At 35.2% G+C, this 24,488-nt stretch overlaps 1 protein-coding gene across 5 annotated transcripts in view; it reads right to left on the bottom strand.

The window, feature by feature from the left end:
• POLK (DNA polymerase kappa) overlaps positions 1-24,488 on the bottom strand; it is a 91,303-nt gene that overhangs the window by 5,636 nt on the left and 61,179 nt on the right. For all 5 annotated transcript variants that reach the window (XM_007486550.3, XM_007486551.3, XM_007486552.3 and 2 more), the window contains 7 exons: positions 22,640-22,771; positions 19,288-19,441; positions 16,518-16,772; positions 8,564-8,688; positions 6,857-7,023; positions 4,945-4,977; positions 556-652 (listed from right to left, as the gene is read on the bottom strand). In XM_007486550.3, coding sequence (XP_007486612.2) covers positions 556-652; positions 4,945-4,977; positions 6,857-7,023; positions 8,564-8,688; positions 16,518-16,772; positions 19,288-19,441; positions 22,640-22,771 — 963 coding nt within the window. The remainder of the gene's footprint in view (positions 1-555; positions 653-4,944; positions 4,978-6,856; positions 7,024-8,563; positions 8,689-16,517; positions 16,773-19,287; positions 19,442-22,639; positions 22,772-24,488) is intronic.

Raw genomic sequence — 24,488 nt, 5'->3', positions numbered from 1 at the left:
AAGTGGTCTGAGACAGAAAGACCTCTGGCAGAAATCTACCTAAAGGCTCCTTCTTCTTGTTGAGAGACTCCCTCAGAGCCCCAGTAAAAGGGTCACAGAAGGATCTCTCCATTCAGAGAAGCCAATAATGCCTTGCCTTAAATCTTATTCCATGGGATTTTTGTGTGATAAAGAAAAAGCTCTGTGTTAATCTTTGTCTTGCCTTACTTCTGCTAATATGATTTGGGTCTAATCCTTAGGAATTTGGGGCAGACCTAAGTTTCCAATTACATTGAAGTATCTACCTCACTCTCCTTCACCCCCAAATTTCCAACCTCCTCAAAGGTCATCTTGGAGTAGACCCAAACTCAGACTAGACAGACCCCTTTGAGGTCTTTCTGGTCTGCATTTTTACATACAGAGTTAGCTGGAACCTAACTGTGGAAAGGGAATGGGACAGTTTTTCAGGACTTTCCTCACTGGTATTCATTTTGTAAATTGATATCTTCATCTAATCTATACTGTAGAGTGGAATCTTATTTTTTTCGACAAGAACAACAAAGCACAATGAAATACCTTAAGTCCTTCTCTTTGTAGATCCTGAGCTAAATCACTACAAAGTTCTTGGCACAAGCTATACAGTTCTTCTGCTTTACTTATCTCAGTGAATGTTCTAAAGAGAAAGAAATTTCAGAATGCAAAGTTAAGTCCAATTTAAGAAAAGCTGAAGGATGATAATCGATACAAAGTTACATTTCATGTTATTTGCTAAAGTAAAATCTAGTTAAGTAAAACAACCTAACATCCATACTTAAGATCTTGATAACTAAAAGTCAGAGATATTAGCTATTTTTGGACATGGCTAATGTGGGAATTTGCTTTGCTTAACTCTGCATATTATTGCAAGGGTTTGTTTTTCTTTTTCCACTGGGCAAGGGGAGGAGAAAGGATTTGATAGGTAGACAGGTAGACAGATAGATAGATAGATAAATGATGTTAACTGAATTTGCTAAGAGGCACATTTTAGTGACCTTATTCCCTAGTTAGTATTACAGCATGCTTCAAGTCCACTAATAAACAATAATTATGCCATTGGAATACTCAGGCCTATACTACATATCCGTTGCTACAATATACTATAGAATCTTAAGGAGGTAAAGATGATCAATCCAATGATTGCTATGATAAGCAAAAACCACAGGTTCTAAGAAACGGGTAATTACACAATTACTATTAATAACAGACTTACTACAGAGCTACTTGCTCTCTTTCTCTAATAGGTTAGAAAAAATATCATTTTGGTGCACTCACTGATGGATTTTTATCAATTATTAATGTGCTATCAAATTCTAAAGTTAAGTTAGTGGGACCATCCTTTTTGGGTTATAGCCTGGAAACATTCATGGTAGGTAAGCTCAAACTCAAAATATTATCCTTATACAACAGTTAACTATAAATTAACTCTACCTTCTAAGTAACTTCAAATCAGAAGTTTATAACCTAAAATGGAAACACTAAACAACAGAACAAAAATAAGGCTAACTATTTCTTAGACACAAGCAACAATGGGTCAATGACCCAACAGTCAGGTGCCTGTGTCAAGTCAGATCAGTGATTGATATGTGCAAAGCTCACAATCAATAACAGTTCTAACTCTACTAGTTTAAACAATTAACTCTAAAATGAGAAATGGAAAAAAAGTGCCAACCCTGACTGAATTGCCATTTATTAGGAGAAGTTGAAGCAACATAAGATGGGCTTTGCATTGCCACAAATAACTGTAAATTTCACACTTTCAGAAATCTTAAAAAAAAATCACAGAGAGTTCTAAAAGAGCCTACAAATTAACCTGTAAACATTTGCTTTTCTTATCAGGCAGAAAGCCATGATGTTCAAGGGCAAGTTCATCAGTAAAACGTTAAAAAGCATAATGAAAGATTGCCAACAGTCCTGCCTTGCAACACAAGGGAAATGGTTGAGGTTAAATGACCCTGCAGAAAACTTTGTGTGAGACCCTAGTTAAATCAGATCACTCTGAGTGCTCTTGAAGACAAAACTTTAAGGAGGATAATGAATAGGTAGATTTGAAATAGGACAAATTTGTCTTAAGTCTCTTTTGGAATAAGGTTAGATAAGATTACCACAAAGTTAGAGATGCTTTTAGATGATGATTAGTTTTAGAGTAGGCTTGTCCTATGCAGAGTGACCAGGCTCAAATGGAAGGATACCAAAAGATAGATACACTGTGAATGAGGACCTGGCTTTTGGAGGTCTGTATAAGTTCCCAGTTAAGGTAGCCAGTTAATTTTAGCAGGCTTGCCAAGACAGAGTCCTTAAGGGACCTGAATCTACTCTACTTGCCCAGCCTCATTCATCTCCCGTAACAACTATCCCAAACTGCCAAAAATGGATTATCATGAATTGGCATACAAACATACAAAGGATAATAAGACAATAAACAACTATTATAAGTTAGGGTTGCCTTGGAACTCCTGGGCTGATGTAAGGGGTAGAGCTGAATAGGTTATTTTGGAAAGGAAGAACTATTGAGAATGAAAGGCCTCATATGGTTAAAGTATGTTAGCCTGAGTTTTCTCAGGACAATGCTCTTGAGCCTTCTGGTTGTGTCAGATCAGGTGGACAATAAAATAAAGCATGCATAGCAAAAAGATACTCCTATTCTCAATCTGTACATTACTTTGTGACTCCAACCTTATTTAGTGATCTGTACACATAAGTGCTAATGAAAGTAGTACCACATTTGGCTTTTTATCATCTGCATATCTGAGATATGTGGGGAAACAGAAATAGCATTTAAGAATGTGAAGTCTGAAAGAAGAATTAAATATGACCAAATATAATCATTAGAAATTTTTGCCCAAAGTGCCATAATATCCAAGACACTCAAGAATAAAATTTCAAAATATCTCAAAGGGAGAAAATTCTAAAAGAATGAGGAAAAAACTACCAAGAAGAAAGCAGCAAATAAAGCTCAAGTTTGAAGTGTTTAAATTCTATTAGGAAGAGATGACACAAGTATTTCCTCAGAACCCTAACATGTTATCCAAGGTCATTTGTTCAGTTGTTTTAGTTTTGCCTGTCTCTCCCTCCCTCTGTTCCTCCCTGCCCCACCCCCAACACACACAATGGGTATGAGGGCAGAAATACCTTCAACTCAATATGGAAATGGGAGGGAATAGAAAAAGGGAAGGATAAAAATAAAAGAGAAGGTAGATTTTGGGAGGAATTAGTTAAAGGCAAAAATTTTTAACCTCAAAGAAGAGATTATAAAGAGGAGTTTAAAAGGAAAGAATGCAAAGCTCAAAACCTATGCCTGGAAGCAGATTTGCATCAAGTATAAAGCACTTGTGCTGATCACAGAACTTTTCTCTGACTAGTCTCATTCTTTGTAAAGAAAGAGAAAGGCAGTAAGAGTAGAAAATAAAATGGGGGAAACTGACAGTCATATCTGTGAATGTGAATGGAGTAAACTTACCCATAAAATAAAGAGCAGAATAGATCAGAAAGCAGAATACAACAATATGTTGTTTACAAGAAATAGCTGAAACAAAGGATTCAGAATTCAAATAAGGGCTTGAGCAAAATCTATTATGCTTCAGCTGAATTAAAAAAAGAAAATAAAAATAAAATCAACACCACCACCACCACCCTCCACCAAGTTACCAATCATGATCTCAGACAAGTATTAAAGGGATTTCCTTAATCTCTCCCTCTGTCTAGATTCAGAGGGGAGAGAGCAGGGTTTCTTAGTGGATCAGAGAACTGACAGGTTCAGTGAGCAGTGAGCCAGAGCTGAAAAAAAACCCTGCTTTCTTCCCTCTGTACTGTAAGGGTTAAATGTAGGAGTTTGGCAAAGTGAGGAGAGCAGTTTAATAAAAACTTTGTTTAATTTAGAAAGAAGTACAGATGGAAAGACAAAAAAGAGAAAAAGAGATTATTAATCTTATACCCTATAAATCTACCTAAACTAACTCTCACTAATAATTCCCAAGAACTACCTAAAATTTCCTAATTCCTCTGTCTTCTCAGAACAGGTTCTTCTGCCTGGCACACTAGGCTTAATCTACTTTACCTGTAAAATATTCTCTAACTCACTCCCTAAAACAATAGACAATCAACTGTCACCAGCCAACTGCCAGCAGCCCCTTGCCGGAGAGCCAGACCTCCTGCTCTCTAAAGTTACTAGAGGCAAAAAGATCCCTTCCCTCAGCAGCTGCTTCCTTTATCTCCTCACTGGCCAACTGCCTCTTTACCACCTTCCTGCCAGAAAGCTGTTCTGACTTCCTCTCCTCAGTGTCCTGGTCTCTTTGGTAATGGAATCTTTAGCTCTGGCTCACTGCTCACTGAACCTATCAGTTCTCTGATCCACTGAGAAAACCTGCTCTCTCCCCTCTTAAACTAGACAGAGGGAGAGATTAAGAAAATCCCTTAAACAAGGCAACAACAAAAACAGACTTCATTAAAAAAGATAAACAAGGAAAGGACTTCATGTTGAAAAGTGCCAAGGACAATGAATTAATACTTATGTTTAAACGGCGTAGCATCTAAAAAGTTAAAGGAAAGGCTATATGAGTTCCAGGGAGAAATAAGACAATGAAACTATAATACTAGGAGAATTCAATGTGTCCCTTTCAGATGTAGGAAAATCTAAAAAGGAAAATAACAAAAGAGAAAAATTCAGAACCTGAATAGAATTTTAGAAAAATGAGACTGAGGATCCACTAAAGTATTATGCTAAAAGTAGGTCATCAGAACCTAAGCTAACCTATATCAAGCTATCAAATGTAAAATGCACTACATTTTACAAACTGCTGAAAACCATCATGGCTTTTAAATAAATTTTGTATTACAGGATATTTTATACTCAATTTCATTTTAATGCATGATGAATTATGAAGAACAAAAAATTCTGTAAGGTTAATAATAGTAAATTATACACAGTACCTTTCAATGCTCCTACTTTTCCTCTCTCCATCCCTTTAAAACAGAAACAAAAAAAGTATGTTCTCAGAGTAATTTTTTAAAAACAACTAGAAGATTTAAATAAAAGCCAAGCTTTTGAAGATCTAGAAAAATAATTGTTAAATTTAGAAATATAATTTTATTTAAATAATTAAGTGATATATGGCAGATGAAAACTGTACTGAATGTAAAGTGAGGAGAAAAACTGGTTCAAATTCTGCCTGCTACACTTATCTGTGTAGTTTAACCTCTCTAAGCCTGTTCCCTCCATTGTAAAATGGGTAGGGAAAAAGAAAGGTTACACAAATACACAAATAACTATAATACAAAGTATAATTTAAGTATAAGAACAAAGGTACAAGAAGAGGGAGAGATACTTCTGATAGGGACTAGGGATTAATCAGGAGAAGCTTTATAGAAAAAATGACATTTGAGCTTTAAGGTAAGAACTGTGGGAAGAAAAGACATTTTAGAACAGAGGGATTATCATAAGCAAAACTACAGAGGCAGAAAAACATCCAGCATGTTAGAGGAACAGCACATACTATAGTCTGGAGAATGTAAAGGTGAATGACAAATGAAAGAAAAGACTAGAAAGATAAGATGAAGCCATATTGGGGGGGGGGGCCTGAATTCCAGATGAAAGAGTTTGAATGTTTAGTAGAAAGTAGGAAAGGAACAACTTTAAAAAAAAATAAAAATGTGAGAAGATTTATACTGTCTTTCAGGGAGATTAATACTATACTAATATGTAAGAGGAAGTAGAGGGCAGCAGGGGCAGTGAGGGAGTCTACTGAAAGTGACTGGGAAAGAGGTAATTAGGGGCCTGAATAAGATGTAAGTAGTAGTCATGGAGACAAGGGTACATACTGAAAGAGGCACTTAGAAATATCAAAACTTGGAAGGTGTTGGTGGCAAGGGAGGAGTCAAAAATGATTTCCAGGTCAGGTCTTTCTGAGGAAATATATTTCATTTTCCCAGTTGAAGAAAAATGCCAAAGGCATTATCTCTTGCAAAGAAAATTTTCTTTTCTCTTTATTTTTTAAAGAAAGTTTTACTCTTGGTTTTTGTTTTTACACAACTGTCATTTCCCCCTTAATCTTATCCTCCCACTGAGCATCCCATCATAAGAGAGAAAGTCATTTAAGCTCAATCCACAGGCACAGGGAGCACCTAACTACATTTCATTCCACTGACCCTCATCTCTGGACTGGGATGAAGAAGATGTGGTTTCATTAGTTTTCAGTGACTAAAATTAGTCTTTACAAATAATCAGTCTGTCTTTCAGTGTGGTTTTGATTTACATCATTGTCGTCCTTGTATATATTGGTCCCTTAGTTCTGTAGCAGTTTATGCAAGTTTTCCCACTGATGTGAAATTTCTTTTTTCCAGTGTAATGCAATTTTTAAATGCTCAACAGCCAATTATTATTTTAAGGATGTAAATGAAGGCTTTAAGCCTTTAAAACTTCCTAGATTAAATAATTATAGCTCAACAAACCCCATCTAGTCAAGTTAAATAATGAATGATAATTTTCAGAATGTATATGTAAGTGTGCCAAAAATACTAATCCAAGAAATAGGTTCCCCCAAATAGAGCAGAAGTTTGAGAAAGACAGAGGAAGGTAATTCATCACTCTTGTTCTGTATTTTTTAATCTATGGATATAGTGCAATTCTATTTTGCTTTCCTGGTAACACATATTCCAAATACACGGTTAAAAAAAATTAAGGCTCCCTAATCAAGTATAGCTATTAAGGGATTTCACTGTTCTTTCTCTTCCAGCTGAACTGGACTGAAAATTTTTTAAAATACAAACTTTATAACTAATTTATAACACTTGCTGAAACTGTCATTCATCATACAGAGAGGTAAAATGAATAAGTATGGCATACCTTTCCATTTGTGTTGAACCCAGACCAAGGGAAATATGAAGAAAACTGTGCCAAGATGTTTCAGAAAAAAGAAGAGAAAGTAGGGCCCTCTTCTGGTAAAGGTCTGAGCAAGTGATAATTCCAAGCGCTTTTAACATTTTCTCTGTTACTTTCCCTATTCCTGGAACCTAAAAGAGAGTTGATATTATCATTAACCATAAAGAGAAAAAAATCTTAATAACTAACATTGAAACCAATTTTCAAAAGGTCATTTCCTCTGAGGTATGACTATGAAGTAATACCACATGATCATCAATCACAGGGCTGGAAGAGATCTTGGAGATCCTCTAATCTAACCATCCTTCCTCTCTACTCATTTTACAAATGAGCAAATTGAAATCCAGAGAGGTAAGCTAGAATAGAAAGTAGTCCAGGAGCCAAGATTTGAACTCAGATCCTCTGACTCAAAATCCAGGGCTCTTTCCTTCATACCATACCATCAGTCTCATACTTTACCTTGGTCCATATTTAAGAACTACCAGTGTTTAATTAGGTAAAAACTGTAATTAATACTTAGCAAATCTCTTTCTTTGAAAGATCTCAAAGTACTCTCTTTTTTTATTTTTTTTAAATTCTTACCTTCTGTCTTGGAGTCATTTGACTCCAAGGCCGAAGACTGGTAAGGACTAGGCAATGGGGGGTCAAGTGACTTTCCCAGGGTCACACAGCTGGGAAGTGTCTGAGGCCAGATTTGAACCTAGGACCTCCCGCCTCTAGGCCTGGCTCTCAATCCACTGAGCTACCTAGCTGCCCCCTCAGAGTACTTTCTTAATAACATTTTATCATGAATCCCTAGGGAACTCAGTATACAGCAAATAATGCTGATCCATTTTAAGGGTGGTTAAATTGTCATTTTGTTTTCTGATAAAAATATTGAATGAAAATTGTAAAGCTACTTTGTTTGGGGTTCACCAGCCATCAAGGGTTTTGATGGACTGTTGAAAAATTATTTTGTCCATACATATGACTCTTTGTAAGATTACACTAAAGTGTTGAGGCCAGAATCTGATTCAAATGCTTTTACTGTTAAACTGCTTTTCTCCTAATCTTAGAATGTTTGGAAGCCTGGTCAACCCCCCCCCAACAAACAAACAAAAAAATCCTTTAGAAAAATGCTTACTTTTTCTTAGGTACTCATTCCCAAGAAAATCTTTGGGGTTTTACCAAAAAATGGCAGTTGAGGAGTGAAAGGGAAAAGCCTTACTTATTTGAACAAACTCTCTAAATAAAATTATATTTTGTTAGTAAATATAACATTTGAAACTCTGAGAAACATGGTCTCATCTTAAAGCTCTTCAGACCTGAGGAAACTTAGTCTGGGTCATAAATCTGGATTTGCTACAATATCCAAATTCTCTCAAATTTTTCAACCAAAGGGCTGTTACATTTGCAAAGCCTCCCCTATATCATTAAAAAAAAGTAGAGGAGATTCTGAAACCTTATTTCTAGTATTTTGTTATTCAGTCAGAAAAATTTAAAAGTCAAACCTATTTTTTTTCCTACTGTCTACTTTCTCTCCCATTCTATTTTCAGTGAATAGAGAAGAGAAAACAGTTACTCAGCACTATTCAGGACTCAATATAGCTATCTATGTCTCTCTATAACAATATAGGTATAGGTGTGTGTGTGTGTGTGTGCATTTTATATTTTAAACCAAAAAAATCTCACTTTTCTAATGGGTAAATCCTTGATGAAGTCCATCACAGCTTGTCTGGTAGGGGGAATTTGGTATTGTCCATTTGGTTTATTTTTATCACTGCACACTTTTGCCAACACTGTATTTGGAGCAATGCCTAAAAAAAAATCAGAAAATCAAAGATGTATGATAAAAACATATCTTTGTAGAATAAAACAATTATATAAAATGTCTATGAAACCCGAGATTGTATGGAATATATCCCCAAGGCTTCCTGTGGTTTTAGGTCTGGGTATAGAGGAAGAGGAACTGACTGATTTCTATGGAAGCTGATGGGATGGGAGAACAGTCAAGCCACCATGCTGGTAATTTTAGATATATTAGCAGCTTATGCTATCATTCAGAATGAAAGTTTTAAAATTTTTTAGCTTACTTGCTGTTTTCTATAGGAAAAAGGTTGATTGGCTCTATCCTGACTCCTCCAAAAAGACAATCTAAGAGACACACTTATTCAGTGAAAACATCCCTCTTGGCAGTTCCATTTGATCAATTCTGCTGCTGATAGTTAGGCCAAGTCCTCCATGAAGCTCACTTTGATCCAGAGAGCATTGGAATCTATCTCCTGCTCCCCCCCACCCCTTCCTGCCCTCAGAAATCTATAGAAAGTACTTTATTTTGTAACTCAAATTCACTTGTCATATGATACCGTGAATCATAGTAGTTTGTGTTTGTCTTATCCTTGTATTGGACTCCATAAGGCTATAGGCCATGTCTAATATAGAATGTGTTCTTCCAAGTTTCTTAGCAAAGTATTCTACACACAGCATTTTTTTTCAATATATGCTGATGAATTACTGATAGTATACTTGAAAAAGCTATAAGGGTTTGGGGCTATCATAACAATAGTACCCTGATGATGCTCAAATCTTTATTTCTTTTTAATTTTTTTTTGCCTTTGAAAAGTGAAGAAGCTTTTTAATATTAAGAGTCTGAAGATCTCATAGATCAAAATTATATGAAGAAAATTCAATCTTCTCATATCTTATGGGAAGTGCAACACTTGCAACCAAAGGACAGTAAACTCCTTGTGGCTCTTTGAACAAAATATTCCACCTTCAAACTGTAAATTTTCACTGTCCCAATGCTTGGAATTCTTTCTGTCCTTATCTTTCAACTTCCCTGACTTCTTGCAAGTCTTAACTACAATCTATAGTTTGGAAGATGCTTTTCCCAATCCACTTTAAATCTAGTATCTCCTAATTATCTTTGATTTATCTTGTGTGTTTTTGTATTATGTAGTTGTTTGCAGGTAGTTTTCTCTCATTAGACTGCAAGCTCAGTGAGGTCAGGGGCTGCTTTTTTATTTTTCTTTGTATACTGTAAGGATAATTTTAGTGTTTTGACTTAAAATCTAAATAAGTGTTCGCCATGGGAAATTCCCAAATGTGAAAATACCCAAGTCAGCTGGGGATTTATGGAGATTTTAATTAATGTAAATGAAGGAATTAAGGGGGGAGAGAGAGGGAGAGAGAGAGAGAGAGAGAGAGAGAGAGAGAGAGAGAGAGAGAGAGAGAGAGAGAGAGAGAGAGAGAGAGAGAGAGAGAGAGAGAGAGAGAGAGAGAGAGAGAGAGAGAGAGAGAGAATTTAAACTGCTCTGGCTCAGGCTGAGTCAAGCAGTAGTTAAAGGCCTTGGCCAAAGTGGCCTCCCTGAGCCTAAGGGCTTTCCCTAAGGAGTTAGTCTTATAACTCACCACGAGACCGTTTCCAAGAAAGCTTCAGTCCTCCACTGAATCTCCTGAACTGAGTTCAGAATCTAACTCAATTCCACTGACCTCAATTGCTCAACTGACTTTTTACCCCTTCCTTTTAAAGAAATTTCCTCTTATGTCACCTCCCCTAAATTTTTACATCTACCAATCACATTAGATGCTTTTTTCCAGGACTGCCCATTCTTAGTTCTCATATTCTTTGGTTCTCACCTTCTCTGGCTAGATTATATCTTCTGAGTACTTCACAACCCTTGGTTAAGCTTGCCTTTTTGTAAGTTACTTGACCTTTTTAGGTACTAATTTAACTTTTACAGGTACTTAACACTTTTTTGTATTAGATCTAAAAATAGACTTAGCTTAACTAGTTTTACTATAAGGTATGAGTTTCATTGTTCAATCAGGAGTTTACAACTTTATCTTCCCCTAAGGTATGTCTAATTAGGGTGGAGTAATTTTAAAAAGTTCCCAATACATTCCTGATTCTTGTTAGACCAAGTATCTCCATTGTTACAATATGGGAATAGCTAAATAAAATCTTCTAAGGTACAGTCTGAGTAGTTTTGAAGATTCACAATACTCTGCAACTAGTACAGTCCTGGGTACACAGTAAGCACTTCATTAATTCAGGGTGACAACTTGAAAGCCTCAAGACTTTTACAAAATCACTTCTGCTTTCAAAAAAGACCATAGTGGTATAATGCCTTCCCACAGAAAAACAAAGTTCTCAAACCTTCATTTAAGGATGTTTTGTGATACCACACAGAATTCTTATTTGGGGAAATTCCCTTTTTATTATGCTCCACCATGTAACTGAATAATATGAGAAATAAAATTCATTCAATAAGACTTTAAGTACTTACTATGTTCCAGGCATTACGCTAAGTCCTGGGAAAACAAAGAAAGGCCAAAAATACACCAAACCCCAAACCAAACCATCTGCTTCAAGAATCTCAAAGAATAATGAAAAAATTGCACTATTATTTTTTTCAATATGATACTACTTTTAAAGTCTAGGTACCCTATTATAAAGTGCCTTATAGACATATCTTATAGCAAATTCATCAACAGTAGTCAGTAAGGTAGCTCATTATAGTAGAAAGAACACTGAATTTGCATCAGAAGGTCTGGATTTGGGGCCATAACTAGCTGTGTGATGTAGCATTCACAGCTAGGAACTTCAGTTTCCTCATTAAACTCTAGGGAATGGGAGTGCAGACCTGGTCAACTTTAAAGCACTATAGAAATGCGATTGTCAATAAGATCTTAATATTAGCAATTAAAAGCACTTATATCAAATAATATATCATGTATTTAGCAAGCCTATCTACAGTGTGAAAATGAGATACAATCTTATGTTGCATAACAAAAACTATGATAAGACAAAGATGTTTGTTTTCATTTATAATTCAAATCAGAATTTGGAATCATGCCCAGAGAGGAAATAGACCATCTATACCCTAGCTTCAAGATTAAGGATGGAAACAGACTGGTTCCTCATTTATTTGACCTCACTAAGGAAGGAAAGACTCAGATTAAACGAATTTTCCAGGTACCTAAAGAATAATATTTCATCTGACAAATCCAAAGCAAAAATAGACCTGATTAAAAGGGATAGGGAAGGTAAATACATCCTGATAAAAGGGAGTATAGACAAAGAGGAAATACCACTAATCAACATGTATGTACCAACTGGTATAGCACCCAAATTTCTAATGGAGAAACTAGGAGAATTGAAGGAGGAAATAGATAGTAAAACTATACTAAGTGGGAGATCTGAATCAACCACTATCAAATTTAGATAAATCAAATCAAAAAATAAATAAGAAAGAGGTAAAAGAGGTGAATGAAATATTAGAAAAATTAGAGTTAATAGATATATAGAGAAAAATAAATAGGGACAAAAAGGAATACACCTTCTTTTCAGCAGCACATGGCACATTCACAAAGATTGACCATACACTAGATCATAAAAACATGGCATACAAATGCAGAAAAGAAGAAATACTTAATGCAACCTTTTCAGATCATAAGGCAATAAAAATAATGATCAGTAAGGGTACATGAAGAGCAAAATCAAAAATCAATTGGAAATTAAATAATATGATGCTCCAAAATCAGTTAGAGAACAAATCATAGAAACAATTAACAATTTCATTGAAGAAAATGACAATGGTGAGACATCTTTTCAAACCTTATGGGATGCAGCCAAAGCAGTACTCAGAGGAAAATTCATATCCCCGAGTGCATATGGAGGGCAGAGATCAATGAATTGGACATGCAAATCAAAAAACTTGGAAAGTGAACAAATTAAAAACCCCCAGAAGAAAACCAAATTAGAAATTCTAAAAATTAAGGGAGAAATTAATAAAATCGAAAGTGATAGAACTATTGAACTAATAAATAAGACAAGAAGCTGGTACTTTGAAAAAACAAACAAAATAGACAAAGTACTGATCAATCTAATTAAAAAAAGGAAAGAAGAAAAGCAAATTAACAGTATCATAGATGAAAAGGGGGACCTTACCTCCAATGAAGAGGAAGTTGAGACAATCTTTAAAAACTTCTATGCCCAATTATATGGCAATAAATATGCCAATCTAGGCGATATGGATGAATATTTACAAAAATATAAATTGCCTTGATTAACAGAAGAAGAAATAGAATTCTTAAATAATCCTATATCAGAAAAAGAAATCCAACAGGCCATCAAAGAGTTCTCTAAGAAAAAATCCCCAGGGCCTGGATTCACAAGTGAATTCTATCAAACATTCAAAGAACAGCTAATCCCAATACTATACAAACTATTTGACATAATAAGCAAAGAGGGAGCTCTACAAAATTCCTTTTATGACACAAATATGGTACTGATTCCAAAGCCAGGCAGGTCAAAAACTGAGAAAGAAAACTACAGACCAATCTCCCTAATGAACATAGATGCAAAAATCTTAACCAGCATACTAAGCAAAAAGACTCCAGGAAGGGAGCAGGAGGGTCATTCATTATGATCAAGTAGGATTTATACCAGGAATGCAGGGCTGGTTCAATATTAGGAAAACCATACACAAAATTGACCATATCAACAAGCAAACCAACAAAAATCACATGATTATCTCAATAGATGCAGAAAAAGCCTTTGATAAAATACAACACCTATTCCTATTAAAAACACTAGAAAGCATAGGAATAGAAGGGTCTTTCCTAAAAATAATAAATAGTATATACCTAAAACCATCAGCAAACAACATCTGCAATGGGGATAAACTAGATGTATTCCCAATAAGATCAGGAGTGAAACAAGGATGCCCATTATCACCTCTATTATTTAACATTGTACTAGAAACACTAGCAGTAGCAATTAGAGAAGAAAAAGAAATTGAAGGTATTAAAATTGGCAGCGAGGAGACCAAGCTGTCACTCTTTGCGGACAATATGATGGTCTACTTAAAGAATCCTAATCAACTACTTTAGCAAAGTTGCAGGATACAAAATAAACCCACATAAGTCATCAGCATTTCTATATATATCCAACACATCTCAGCAGCAAGATTTAGAAAGAGAAATCCCATTCAAAATCACCTTAGGCAAAATAAAATACTTAGGAATGTATCTGCCGAGACAAATACAGGAACTATATGAACACAACTACAAAAACACTCTCCACACAACTAAAACTAGACTTGAGCAACTGGAAAAACATTAACTGCTCATGGGTAGGAAGAGCTAATATAATAAAAATGACCATCCTACCCAAACTTATCTATTTAGTGCCATACCCATTCAACTTCCAAAAAACTTTTTTACTGAATTAGAAAAAACCATAACAAAGTTCATTTGGAAGAATAAAGGATCAAGAATATCCAGGGAAATAATGAAAAAAAAATACAAAGGAAGGTGGCCTTGCAGTCCCAGATCTCAAACTATATTATAAGGCAGTGGTCATCAAAACAATTTGGTACTGGCTAAGAGACAGAAAGGAGGATCAGTGGAATAGACTTGGGGTAAGTGACCTCAGCAAGACAGTCTATGACAAACCCAAAGACCCCAGCTTTTGGGAGAAAAATCCAAATGGAAGACAGTGTGGGAGAGATTAGGTTTGGATCAACACCTCACACCCTACACCAAGATAAACTCAGAATGGGTGAATGACTTGAACATAAAGAAGGAAACTATAAGTAAATTAGGTGATCACAGAATAATATACATGTCAGACCTGTGGGAAGGGAAAGACTTTAATTTTGATTACATAAAATTAAAAAGTTTTTGTACAAACAAAACCAATGTAATCAAAATTAGAAGGGAAACAACAAATTGGGAAACAATCTTCATAACAAAAACCTCTGACAAAGGTCTAATTACTCAAATTTATAAAGAGCTAAATCAATTGTACAAAAAAGCAAGCCATTTTACAATTGATAAATGGGCAAGGGACATGAATAGGCAGTTTTCAGCTAAAGAAATCAAAACTATTAATAAGCACATGAAAATGTGTTCTAAATCTCTTAAAATCAGAGCGATACAGATCAAAACAACTCTGAGGTATCACCTCACACCTAGCAGATTGTTTCAACATGACAGCAAAGGAAAGTAATGAATGTTGGCAGGGATGTGGCAAAGTGGGGACATTAATGCATTTCTGGTGGAGTTGTGAATTGATCCAACCATTCTGGAGGGCAATTTGGAACTATGCCCAAAGGGCGATAAAAGATTGTCCTTTGACCCAGCCATAGCACTGCTGGGTTTGTATCCCAAAGAGATAATAAGGAAAAAGACTTGTACAAGAATATTCATAGTTGTGGCCAAAAATTGGAAAATGAGGGGATGCCCTTCAATTGGGGAATGGCTGAACAAATTGTGGTATATGTTGGTGATGGAATACTATTGTGCAAAAAGGAATAATAAAGTGGAGGAATTCCATGGAGACTGGAACAACCTCCAGGAAGTGATGCAGAGCGAGAGGAGCAGAACCAGGAGAACATTGTACACAGAGACTGATACACTGTGGTACAATCGAATGTAATGAACTTTTCCATTAGGGTCAATGCAATGTCCCTGAACAATCTGTAGGGATCTAAAAAACACCATCCACAAGCAGAGGACAAACAGTGGGAGTAAAAACACCAAGGAAAGGCAACAGCTTGACTACAGGGGTGGAGGGGATTGATTGAGGAGAGACTCTAAATGAACACCCCAATGCAAATACCAATAACATGGAAATGAGTTCAGATCGAGGACACATGTGATACTGAGAGGAATCACACATTGTCAATGGGAGGGGTGGTGGGGGGAAAATAAAATGATCTTGGTTTCTAATGAATAATATTTGAAAATGACCAAATAAAATAATGTTTAAAAGGAAAACAAAGAATAATATTTCAAATACCAAAATGTATTTTCTTTTGTAAAGCAAATATTTCTAAACTGAGTCATATACTTCTCTGCTTCAGTGAATAAACAGAGCACTCACTACAAAATAGACTCTTTCCTGATGCCTTAGCAATTAGGAATAACAGTTGGTATATTGTGCTTGTAATACAGTGATATCCTTCCAAGGAATGCCAGCTATCTAGCTTTACATTCAATGTCCCTAGTGAATTATGTCAGTATAGTGGGAAATTCTGTCTCCTATCTGATGGCTACCTTTGTTGTCAATGTCATTTCTCACAAGTATCAGTGGGTCTGCTTATGTCTTTCCTGTCCATGAAAAAGGGAATGGAGAAGTGAGAAAAGGAGGGAGAGAAGATAGTCAAGGATTACATATAAAATTCATCAAAATACTATGACTAATTCACATTGATATAATGATATACAGTTTGTATAGCCCTCCCCCCCACCCCCCAAATAACTGTGAGGATGGAAGTCTGGGGAGTATTACCTTCAATACATAGCAGAATTAATTCATACAAGATTATTCAGTTATAATAGCTAGGACTAGAATCAAGAGGCTTTCATCCTAAGGCCAGGCCCCTTTCTCCTCCGCCATACTGTGGAACATATGCCTGAGATGGGCTTTGTTGACTTAAGGGCTTTTTCATTCTTGGGTTTTTGTCCTCAAAGGCCTACAGCTCTTCTGGAAGCCCACGTTGCCAGAAGTTCAGCTGACCCACTGAGCAAAGGCCATATTTTGAAGCAATACTGAAGAAATGAATGCTAATAATTACTGTACTTAATAATCCTGAAAAGGACCCCTGAATTAGTCCCCCAGGATGGTCTAACATACCTGCGCTGGCTGTTAGTGATGTTTTTTGTTTGATTCTGAACCTAATTTCCTTTACTACTTCCTCAGCAGAAGTACCAAAAATAACTGAATTTTGGAGGCCTTGAGGATCTCTCTGTTCTTCAAAGTGCTCCTGGGAAGGAATTTCTGGCTCTGGTTTCTTTAGCTGAGGGGGGCTATCTTCAAAGAGCAAAGGAGAGACGGATAAGGTATCTTCATTTAACTCTGGTGCCCTTGATCCAACAGCTTCTGTTTTATCTGAATTTTACAAAAGGAACACAACTTTAGGATCATGTTAAGGAAAAACATAACTAATGTACAATAATTAACACATAAAGGAAAGAGAAATTCAGAGATTTTAAGTTTCCCACACCATTCCAAGTCAAGTTAGGAAGTTTGACTTTTTTTATAGAACTATATATTCATATATTATATTAACTATGTATACTATTTATAGAACTATATGTAGCAATGAATTATACATTGATTCAGAGATTTTTCTAGAGGGAAAAATATTCTAGAACAAATATATTTAAAATTCTTAACCAAAACAAAGGATACTTTTACTTTTAAATGGTAATATATTTAAAAAATGTTAAGAGACAACATCACAAATATTTTGACTATATTTTCTCTCTTAAAAGTTTAATTGGGTACCAAAGTTAAAATGTGGCTTGTATTCATATTTAAGATAAAAAAAAATTTTCCAAAGCTAAAATTTAGAAGAAAACAATTCAGCATGAACAAAAAAAGGCCATATGTAAGCAAGCTAATTGCATTAACTAAATAAATTGCCAACTGTCAAGTAAAATGCTGAAAAAAACTCTTACAGAGAAGGCTATTCCAAAGTATTATCAAAATAAACTTTCTTTTATAATTTAGGAGACTTTTCATATAACTATTTGGATACAAATTAACACAGTCGCTAAGAACATATCCAATGGATGGAAAGTATCTTAAATTAATTTATACAATTTCAAACACAGAGGTATTAAGATTTTGATAGTTAACCAGAGCATAGTGAAAGTGAGAGAGATAGAGATATTTAAGGTCACAGTGAGGATGAAGAATGATAGTGAGAGCAACGCATAGGAAGAAAAGGAATGAAAGGATTTCAGAGGATTTGGGAATGGATGGTATGATAATAATTAAGGCTAATAATGAGATCAGAAAAGTGACTGTGTGTACCTGAAGTAAAGTGTTAGAATAAGTCAGAGGAGTTGAGCAGATTGAAGAAGAGATTATAGTGTCCTTCCAGTTAGTGCTTCTTCCTTAAAGTAATTTTTGTTCCCCCCCCCTAAAGAATGGAAGCTTCTTGGAGGCAGGGACAGTTGTTTTTGTCTTTGTGTCCCTAGAGTCTAACAGAATTTGCATATAATAGATGCAAAATAAATTAGTAGAATGTTTCTTGAATTGATTTTTGCACTGATCCAAAAAATAAAAGGTGAAAAAACAGTTGCCAAAGAGAGATTGATGAAGTTTATACATAAGGGATCTTTGATGGCCCTCCCTATAGACTTGAGGATAACATTTTTTAAAACTCCTTAGCTTAACATAAAAAAATCTTCCAAAGTTTGCTTTTGGCCTACCTTAAAAAAAAAAAGTTTGGCTTGTTTTTATACTATTTAAACTTCCAGATGAGCAATAATGCTTACCCATCTCAGTGTACCAAAACAAACAAACAAAAAAAACAACAGTGTTGAGCAAAACAAAATCGCATCTTATACCATATATAACATTCAGCATAAGTAACTCCATGGGTAGTCTATTTCATCATCCCAGCTTATCTCTACAGACTTATTTTGTATCACTTCTCTTAACACCTCCTCCATTACAGCCTCAGTGACCTTCTTGTTATTATCTGGAACTCTGAACTCCATCTCCAAAACTCCATTTGGCTGTCTCAAGGGTTGTCCTGTGTGCCTGAAATGCACCTCCCTTCTCCCTTTGGCTTCTTAGAATCCCAATATTTCTTTGAGGCTCTTCTTAGATAATAACAACTAATAGCTAACTTTTCATAGCACTTACTATGTACCAGGAATTATGCTAAGAACTTTACTATCTCATTTGATCCTCAAAGTGACCCACCCTGAGAGTTAGGAGCTATTATTATCCCAATTATACAGATGAGGAAACTGAAATAAATGTGGTTAAAGTGATTTGCTCAGGGTTGCACAGCTAGTTAAGTGTTTGAAACCTCCAGTTCGTACCTGCAACAACCATTCCTGGATCATTCTAGTTGGTTAGTGCTTTTTCTATAATTATTTAGCACTTCCTTATCTGGGTAAATGCTGCATTCCCCTTTAGAACACAAACTCCTTAAGATTCTTTGGCCTTTGTATTTCTAAAACCTAGCACAGTCCCTTGAATATAGTAGACATTTAATAAAAGCTTGAAATACATTAATAAGAAAAGACAAGTAGTAAATTCTCACAGGCAAAATATATTATAGCTTTACTAGAAATTAAAAACATTAAAATAAAAAAATTTAGGGGATTTTATATCAATTAAACAAGGAAAAATGAAATAAAATTATAAAAAACCCCTGTTGGTAATAATATGAACAAAGTTTACATCATATTGCTGGAAGCATAAATTAGCTCAGGCTTTATGGAAAGCAATTTGGCTACATGTAGCAAGAGAAATAAAATTCATTATATCCTCTGAGTTGCTAGATAAAATATAATCTAGCCTGCTCTAGCCTCCACTTATTCTAGTGACAATTTAATTGGGGTGGAGGGAGCAAGGTTACCAGTTTCAATAAATAGCTTACCATTTTCTGAAGGGTTTCCTGTTTTAATGAAATGTCTTCGTTTATCCTCAGGCCAGTTTTGTCTTTCCTCTAAGTGCTTTGTTATATTCAAGTAGGCTTCATCAAGGCTCATGGCCATAAAATTTGGATCATAATCAGCAAGAATTTCCCTAACCTTGACAAATATACAAAAAAGTTTTATATTTTGCTGCTATAGCAAAAGCCTCTGGCATATTTAATTGATACCTACATTAAGAAAATCTTACCTAGCAACTCCATCATGATCCTACAATCAATAGTTCATAGATTTATGGGATAAGTAATTTATTAATATAACACATTTATATAAAATTTCCTTTGCTTTAATATGGACCATTAAGTCAAAAGACCATTAAAAAAAGCTTTTCTCCCTTTTATATAATCCCCCCCCCCTTTTTAATCAACTTATCTAGTTGTGATTAGAGATCCAAATAAATTTTTGATTTCAACTTGGCAGTCTGGTAACCAAGGGAAAACACCTAAGAAATATCATTTTAATTAATGAGGAAAGCATATGAAAGAAATTAGATGACCCTACCTCTTTTTCTTAAGAACAAAAATTAAAAATTATATTTGATTAGAATTGAAATGAATTTCAATTAAAGTATGGACATAAATATATGCATACAATACACAACCAAGCATAAATTCTTGAAGAGGAAACTTCAAAAATGAACATATTGTGGGGAAACCTGCATGTTACTTTAAAAAAGGTCTTTTGTCAAGCTGATGCATTGTGGGATGTTTTTGGTTAATTTAAGTAATGAATATACTTAAAATCAAAGGATACAAATTTACGGTATAAATTAAGATTTATCCAAATAAGAAAATCTATTTATAGGATCAAGGCTGTAAGTTCCAAAACTGGAGCTAATTGGCATTGGTAGAGGGAATTTCCCAGCTAAATTGTTCTCATGACAAATAGCTCTGTCAAGTTGATGCATTGTGGGATGTGACAAAAAGACATGCTGAATTATTAAAAAAAAAAAAAACTACTTTTATTCAAGGCTTGGTGATATTGTTTAGTATGGGTACTTCCTTCATGAACACAAATCACAATCTTTCTGCAAATCAGAACTACTATAGCTAAAAAATTCATCATCTTAGAATCAATATGGTTATGAATTTCTTCCAATTTAGTCAGGATGGTTGTCAGAAGACAAACATAGCCTATTACTGGGATAATAGGCCTTTCCACTTGGTAGGACCTCCTAGAATTTATATATATATATACACTTTATTGTCATAGCCTTCAAACTTCCAGGTAACCCTCATTCCAAGATGAGGCCTTAAATCTGGACAATAGTCCTTTAAAGGAAAAAGAGGCTGTCTATTTGTTGGGATGGTTAGTCTCCTAAAAGGACTTGGGACAAGATGTGATTATTGTCGACAATATGTGAACATTTCTCACAAAGAAGGCGGCTTATACTTATTTTGTACAGTTACAAAGAGCAGACCCAAGCCCAATGAGTAAAAATTAGAAAGACAGACTTTGGCTCTTTGTGAGGAAGCCTTAAAAATTAAATCACTTTTGACAATGAAGTGGTTTATCTAGTGTAGTAATGAGTTACAAGTCGCTCAAGGTAAAATTAGAGTAGGCTGTATTTCTTTATTACATTTATGTACCATTGTGTTTTAGAATTACATAAATATATATCTGTGTATGTGAACTCTATGAAGAGAGGCATTATGGTTTTTTTTTTCTATTTCTTCTTGGTACACAGTAGGTTTCTAATAAATTTTTACTTAAGATGCAATGAGAAAAAAGTTGTCATAAAAAAGAAAGCTTATTTTTTAATGTTGTAAGTTAGTCATTAAAAATCGTGGCATAGGCCTACCAACAAACTTTATTCAGACAACTTTAATCATATCTGTTCTTACAGAAGACAGCATTTGAATAATGTTCTTAAACAGAATATGACCCCACTAGAGATTTTCTTGGCAAAGATACTAGGAAGTGGTATTTTCCTTCTCCAGCTTATTTTATAAGTGAAGAGTGAAGTGATTTGCCCAAGGTGACACAGCTAGTTAATTGTCTGAGGCCAGATTTGAACTCAGGCCTTCCTGACTCCAGACTCAGGGCTCTATCCACTGCACCATCTAGCTGCCCTGAATTCCTTCTACCAATACAGATTGCAACCATTCTATAATTTAATTTTAGAGCTGTCTAGGAGCACTGAGGGATTAAATGACTTGGCCAGTTATATAGCCAGGATGCTTTAGAGTATGGCTTAAGACCTCAATTCTTTCTCACTTTTTCTATGTACTACATAACCAGAAGACTCATCTCAGTAAAATTTTCTCCTATAATGTGTATATATTAAAAAATATTTATGCCACTTAATCTCCTTGCTTCTCCTTCTCTGTCAGTCTTTTGAATGCTTTATTAATCATTAATATCTTCAACCAGGGCTTAGAAAAGGAAAGATACTAAAATAAAGGCAAACCAATTACTTTTGTTACCTGATAAAAGTTTTGAGGAAGACTAGATTAGGCAAGAGTTTGAAAATTGATGACAAAAGTAGATTCTAAGAATTATTTGACTGTCTCTAAATCTTATGACTTGGCATTAGAAGAAAATGAATACTGTTTACTTAAAAATTGAAATTATTAACAATTAAAATAAGTTTCAATGTAATCCCAAAAGTCTTTTCATAACTTCAAAACACAAAAGCTTTACTTCCATTAATGGCAACAGAAATAACAGGCCTAGTCCTAAAAGGAACAGAATGAAATATATATATTTTTTAAATGATTTAACTTTGATGTATAAAAATTAAATTTTTTATTAATGCTCTTTAAAATACAATGCTCTTACTTCCCAATGACTACCCAATCCCTTATCTCATAAAAACTCTTGCTTTCAAGAAAGAAATGTAGCGAAGCAAAACAAATTAACACACTGGCCATGGCAGAAAATATATGTCTCATTTCACATCTATAGTCAGCTTAAATCCAGAGGAGGTAGTATGCTTCAACCCAATACAAACCACATACTTTTTGACACTGCATTAACCTCCCCCTAAGCTTTAAGCTGCCAATTTGTAAATTTGCTCCCCCCCCCCCAAACTCCTTTCTATGGATTTTGACAATCTCATGTTAAAGAAAAGGCATAATGCAGTTTGTAAAATATTTCAGATTGTTTCCCACAGAACAAATTGGTCATTTGCCATCAAAGTACTTTCAGGATTTTAAATCCCCAGGTTATTTATTTGCACACTCTAAGTTTATAAGCAAATTATAACTCACTGTTTTGTCCTTTACTTAGAAAAACTTACATGAAATTAATATTTTGATGCATCACTGAAAATCCCCAATTATTCAGTGTTCTTACCTCTTTGCTTATTTTTTTATATTTGTCAAAATTTGGAGCCACTATGGTTAATTGTGGGCAGAGTCTCTTGGCAATAAATCCAGGCATAGCTGCCCGTACTCCAAACCTTCTTGCATGATAATTTGAAGTGGCCTGAAAATGAAAAATAATCACATTAAAATTCTGTAAATTTAATTGGGTATATATCTAGATATTTATAAGTAACACATCTTTTCTAAAAATGGAAGTTGCCAAGGTAATAGTTCTTTTATAAGCTCAACTTCACAGGATCAAGATTTTATATTACCTACTCATTCTTATCTTTCCCTTCAAACCTTTCCCCTGTTAGGATCGAGTTCACAATATAGGTGTCATTTTCAATTCCTTATTCTCTTATCCTTCTTCCCCCATATCCAATCAGCTGTTAAGGTCCTGTCATTTCTACTTTACTAACATCTCTCATTTCTGATGCTGCTATCACGCTGGAGCAGGTCTTCATCAGCTCATCTACTCAGGTATCAAACCCATAATCATCATCATCTTTTTCTCCAACTTCTTTTTTTAAATTATTATTATTTTTTTATAAAACCCTTACCTTCCTTCTTGGAGTCATTACTGTGTATTGACTCCAAGGCAAAAGAGTGGTAAGGGCTAGGCAATGGGGGTTAAGTGACTTGCCCAGGGTCACACAGCTGGGGAGTGTCTGAGGCCAGATTTGAACCTAGGACCTCCCGTCTCTAGGCCTGTTTCTCAATCCACTGAGCTACCCAGCTGCCCCCTCTCCATCTTCTTAAAAAAAAAAACCCAGTATAAACAAAGCCAATGTAACTAAAATCAGAAGGGAAGCAACAAATTGGGAAACAATCTTCACAAAAACCTCTGACAAAGGTCTAATTACTCAAATTTACAAAGAACTAAATCAATTGTACAAAAAATCAAGCCATTCTCCAATTAATAAATGGGCAAAGGACATGAATAGGCAGTTTTCAGATAAAGAAATCGAAATTATTAATAAGCACATGAAAAAGTATTCTAAATCTCTTATAATCAGAGAGATGCAAATCAAAACAACTCTGAGGTATCACCTCACACCCATCAGACTGGCTAACATGATAGCAAAGGAAAGTAATGAATGCTGGAGGGGATGAGGCAAAGTTGGGACATTAAGGCATTTCTGGTGGAGTTGTGAATTGATCCAACCATTCTGGATGGCAATTTGAAACTATGCCTAAAGGGCTTTAAGATACTGTCTGCCCTTTGATCCAGCCATACCACTGATGGGCATTATTCCCCAAAGAGATCATAGGGAAAAAGACTTGTACAAAAATATTTATATCTGCGCTCTTTGTGGTGGCAAAAAACTGGAAAATGAGGGGATGCCCTTCAATTGGGGAATGGCTGAACAAATTGTGGTATATGTTGGTGATGGAATACTATTGTGCTCAAAGGAATAATAAAGTGAAGGAATTCCATGGGAACTGGAACAACCTCCAGGAATTGATGCAGAGTGAGAGGAGCAGAACCAGGAAAACATTGTACACAGAGACTGATATACTGTGACAGCACAATCGAATGTAATGGACTTCTCTTCTAGCAGCAATGCAATGATCTAGGACAATTCTGAGGAACTTATGAGAAACAATACTATCCATATTCAAAGGAAGAATTGTGGGAATAGAAACACAGAAGGAAAACAACTGCTTGATCACATGGGTTGATGGGGATATAGAGACTCTGAACGATCACCCTAGTGCAATTATCAATAATATGGAAATAGGTCTTGATTAATGACACAAGTAAAAACCCAGTGGAATTGCATATCAGCTACACTATGGGGGAGCCGGGGGGGGGGGGAGGGAAGAGGAGGGGA

The sequence above is a fragment of the Monodelphis domestica genome, chromosome 3 (assembly GCF_027887165.1).
Source record: "Monodelphis domestica isolate mMonDom1 chromosome 3, mMonDom1.pri, whole genome shotgun sequence".
Taxonomy (NCBI): Eukaryota; Metazoa; Chordata; class Mammalia; order Didelphimorphia; family Didelphidae; genus Monodelphis; species Monodelphis domestica.
The sequence above is the reverse complement of the archived record's forward strand: the minus strand, read 5'-3'. Positions and strand labels throughout refer to the sequence as shown.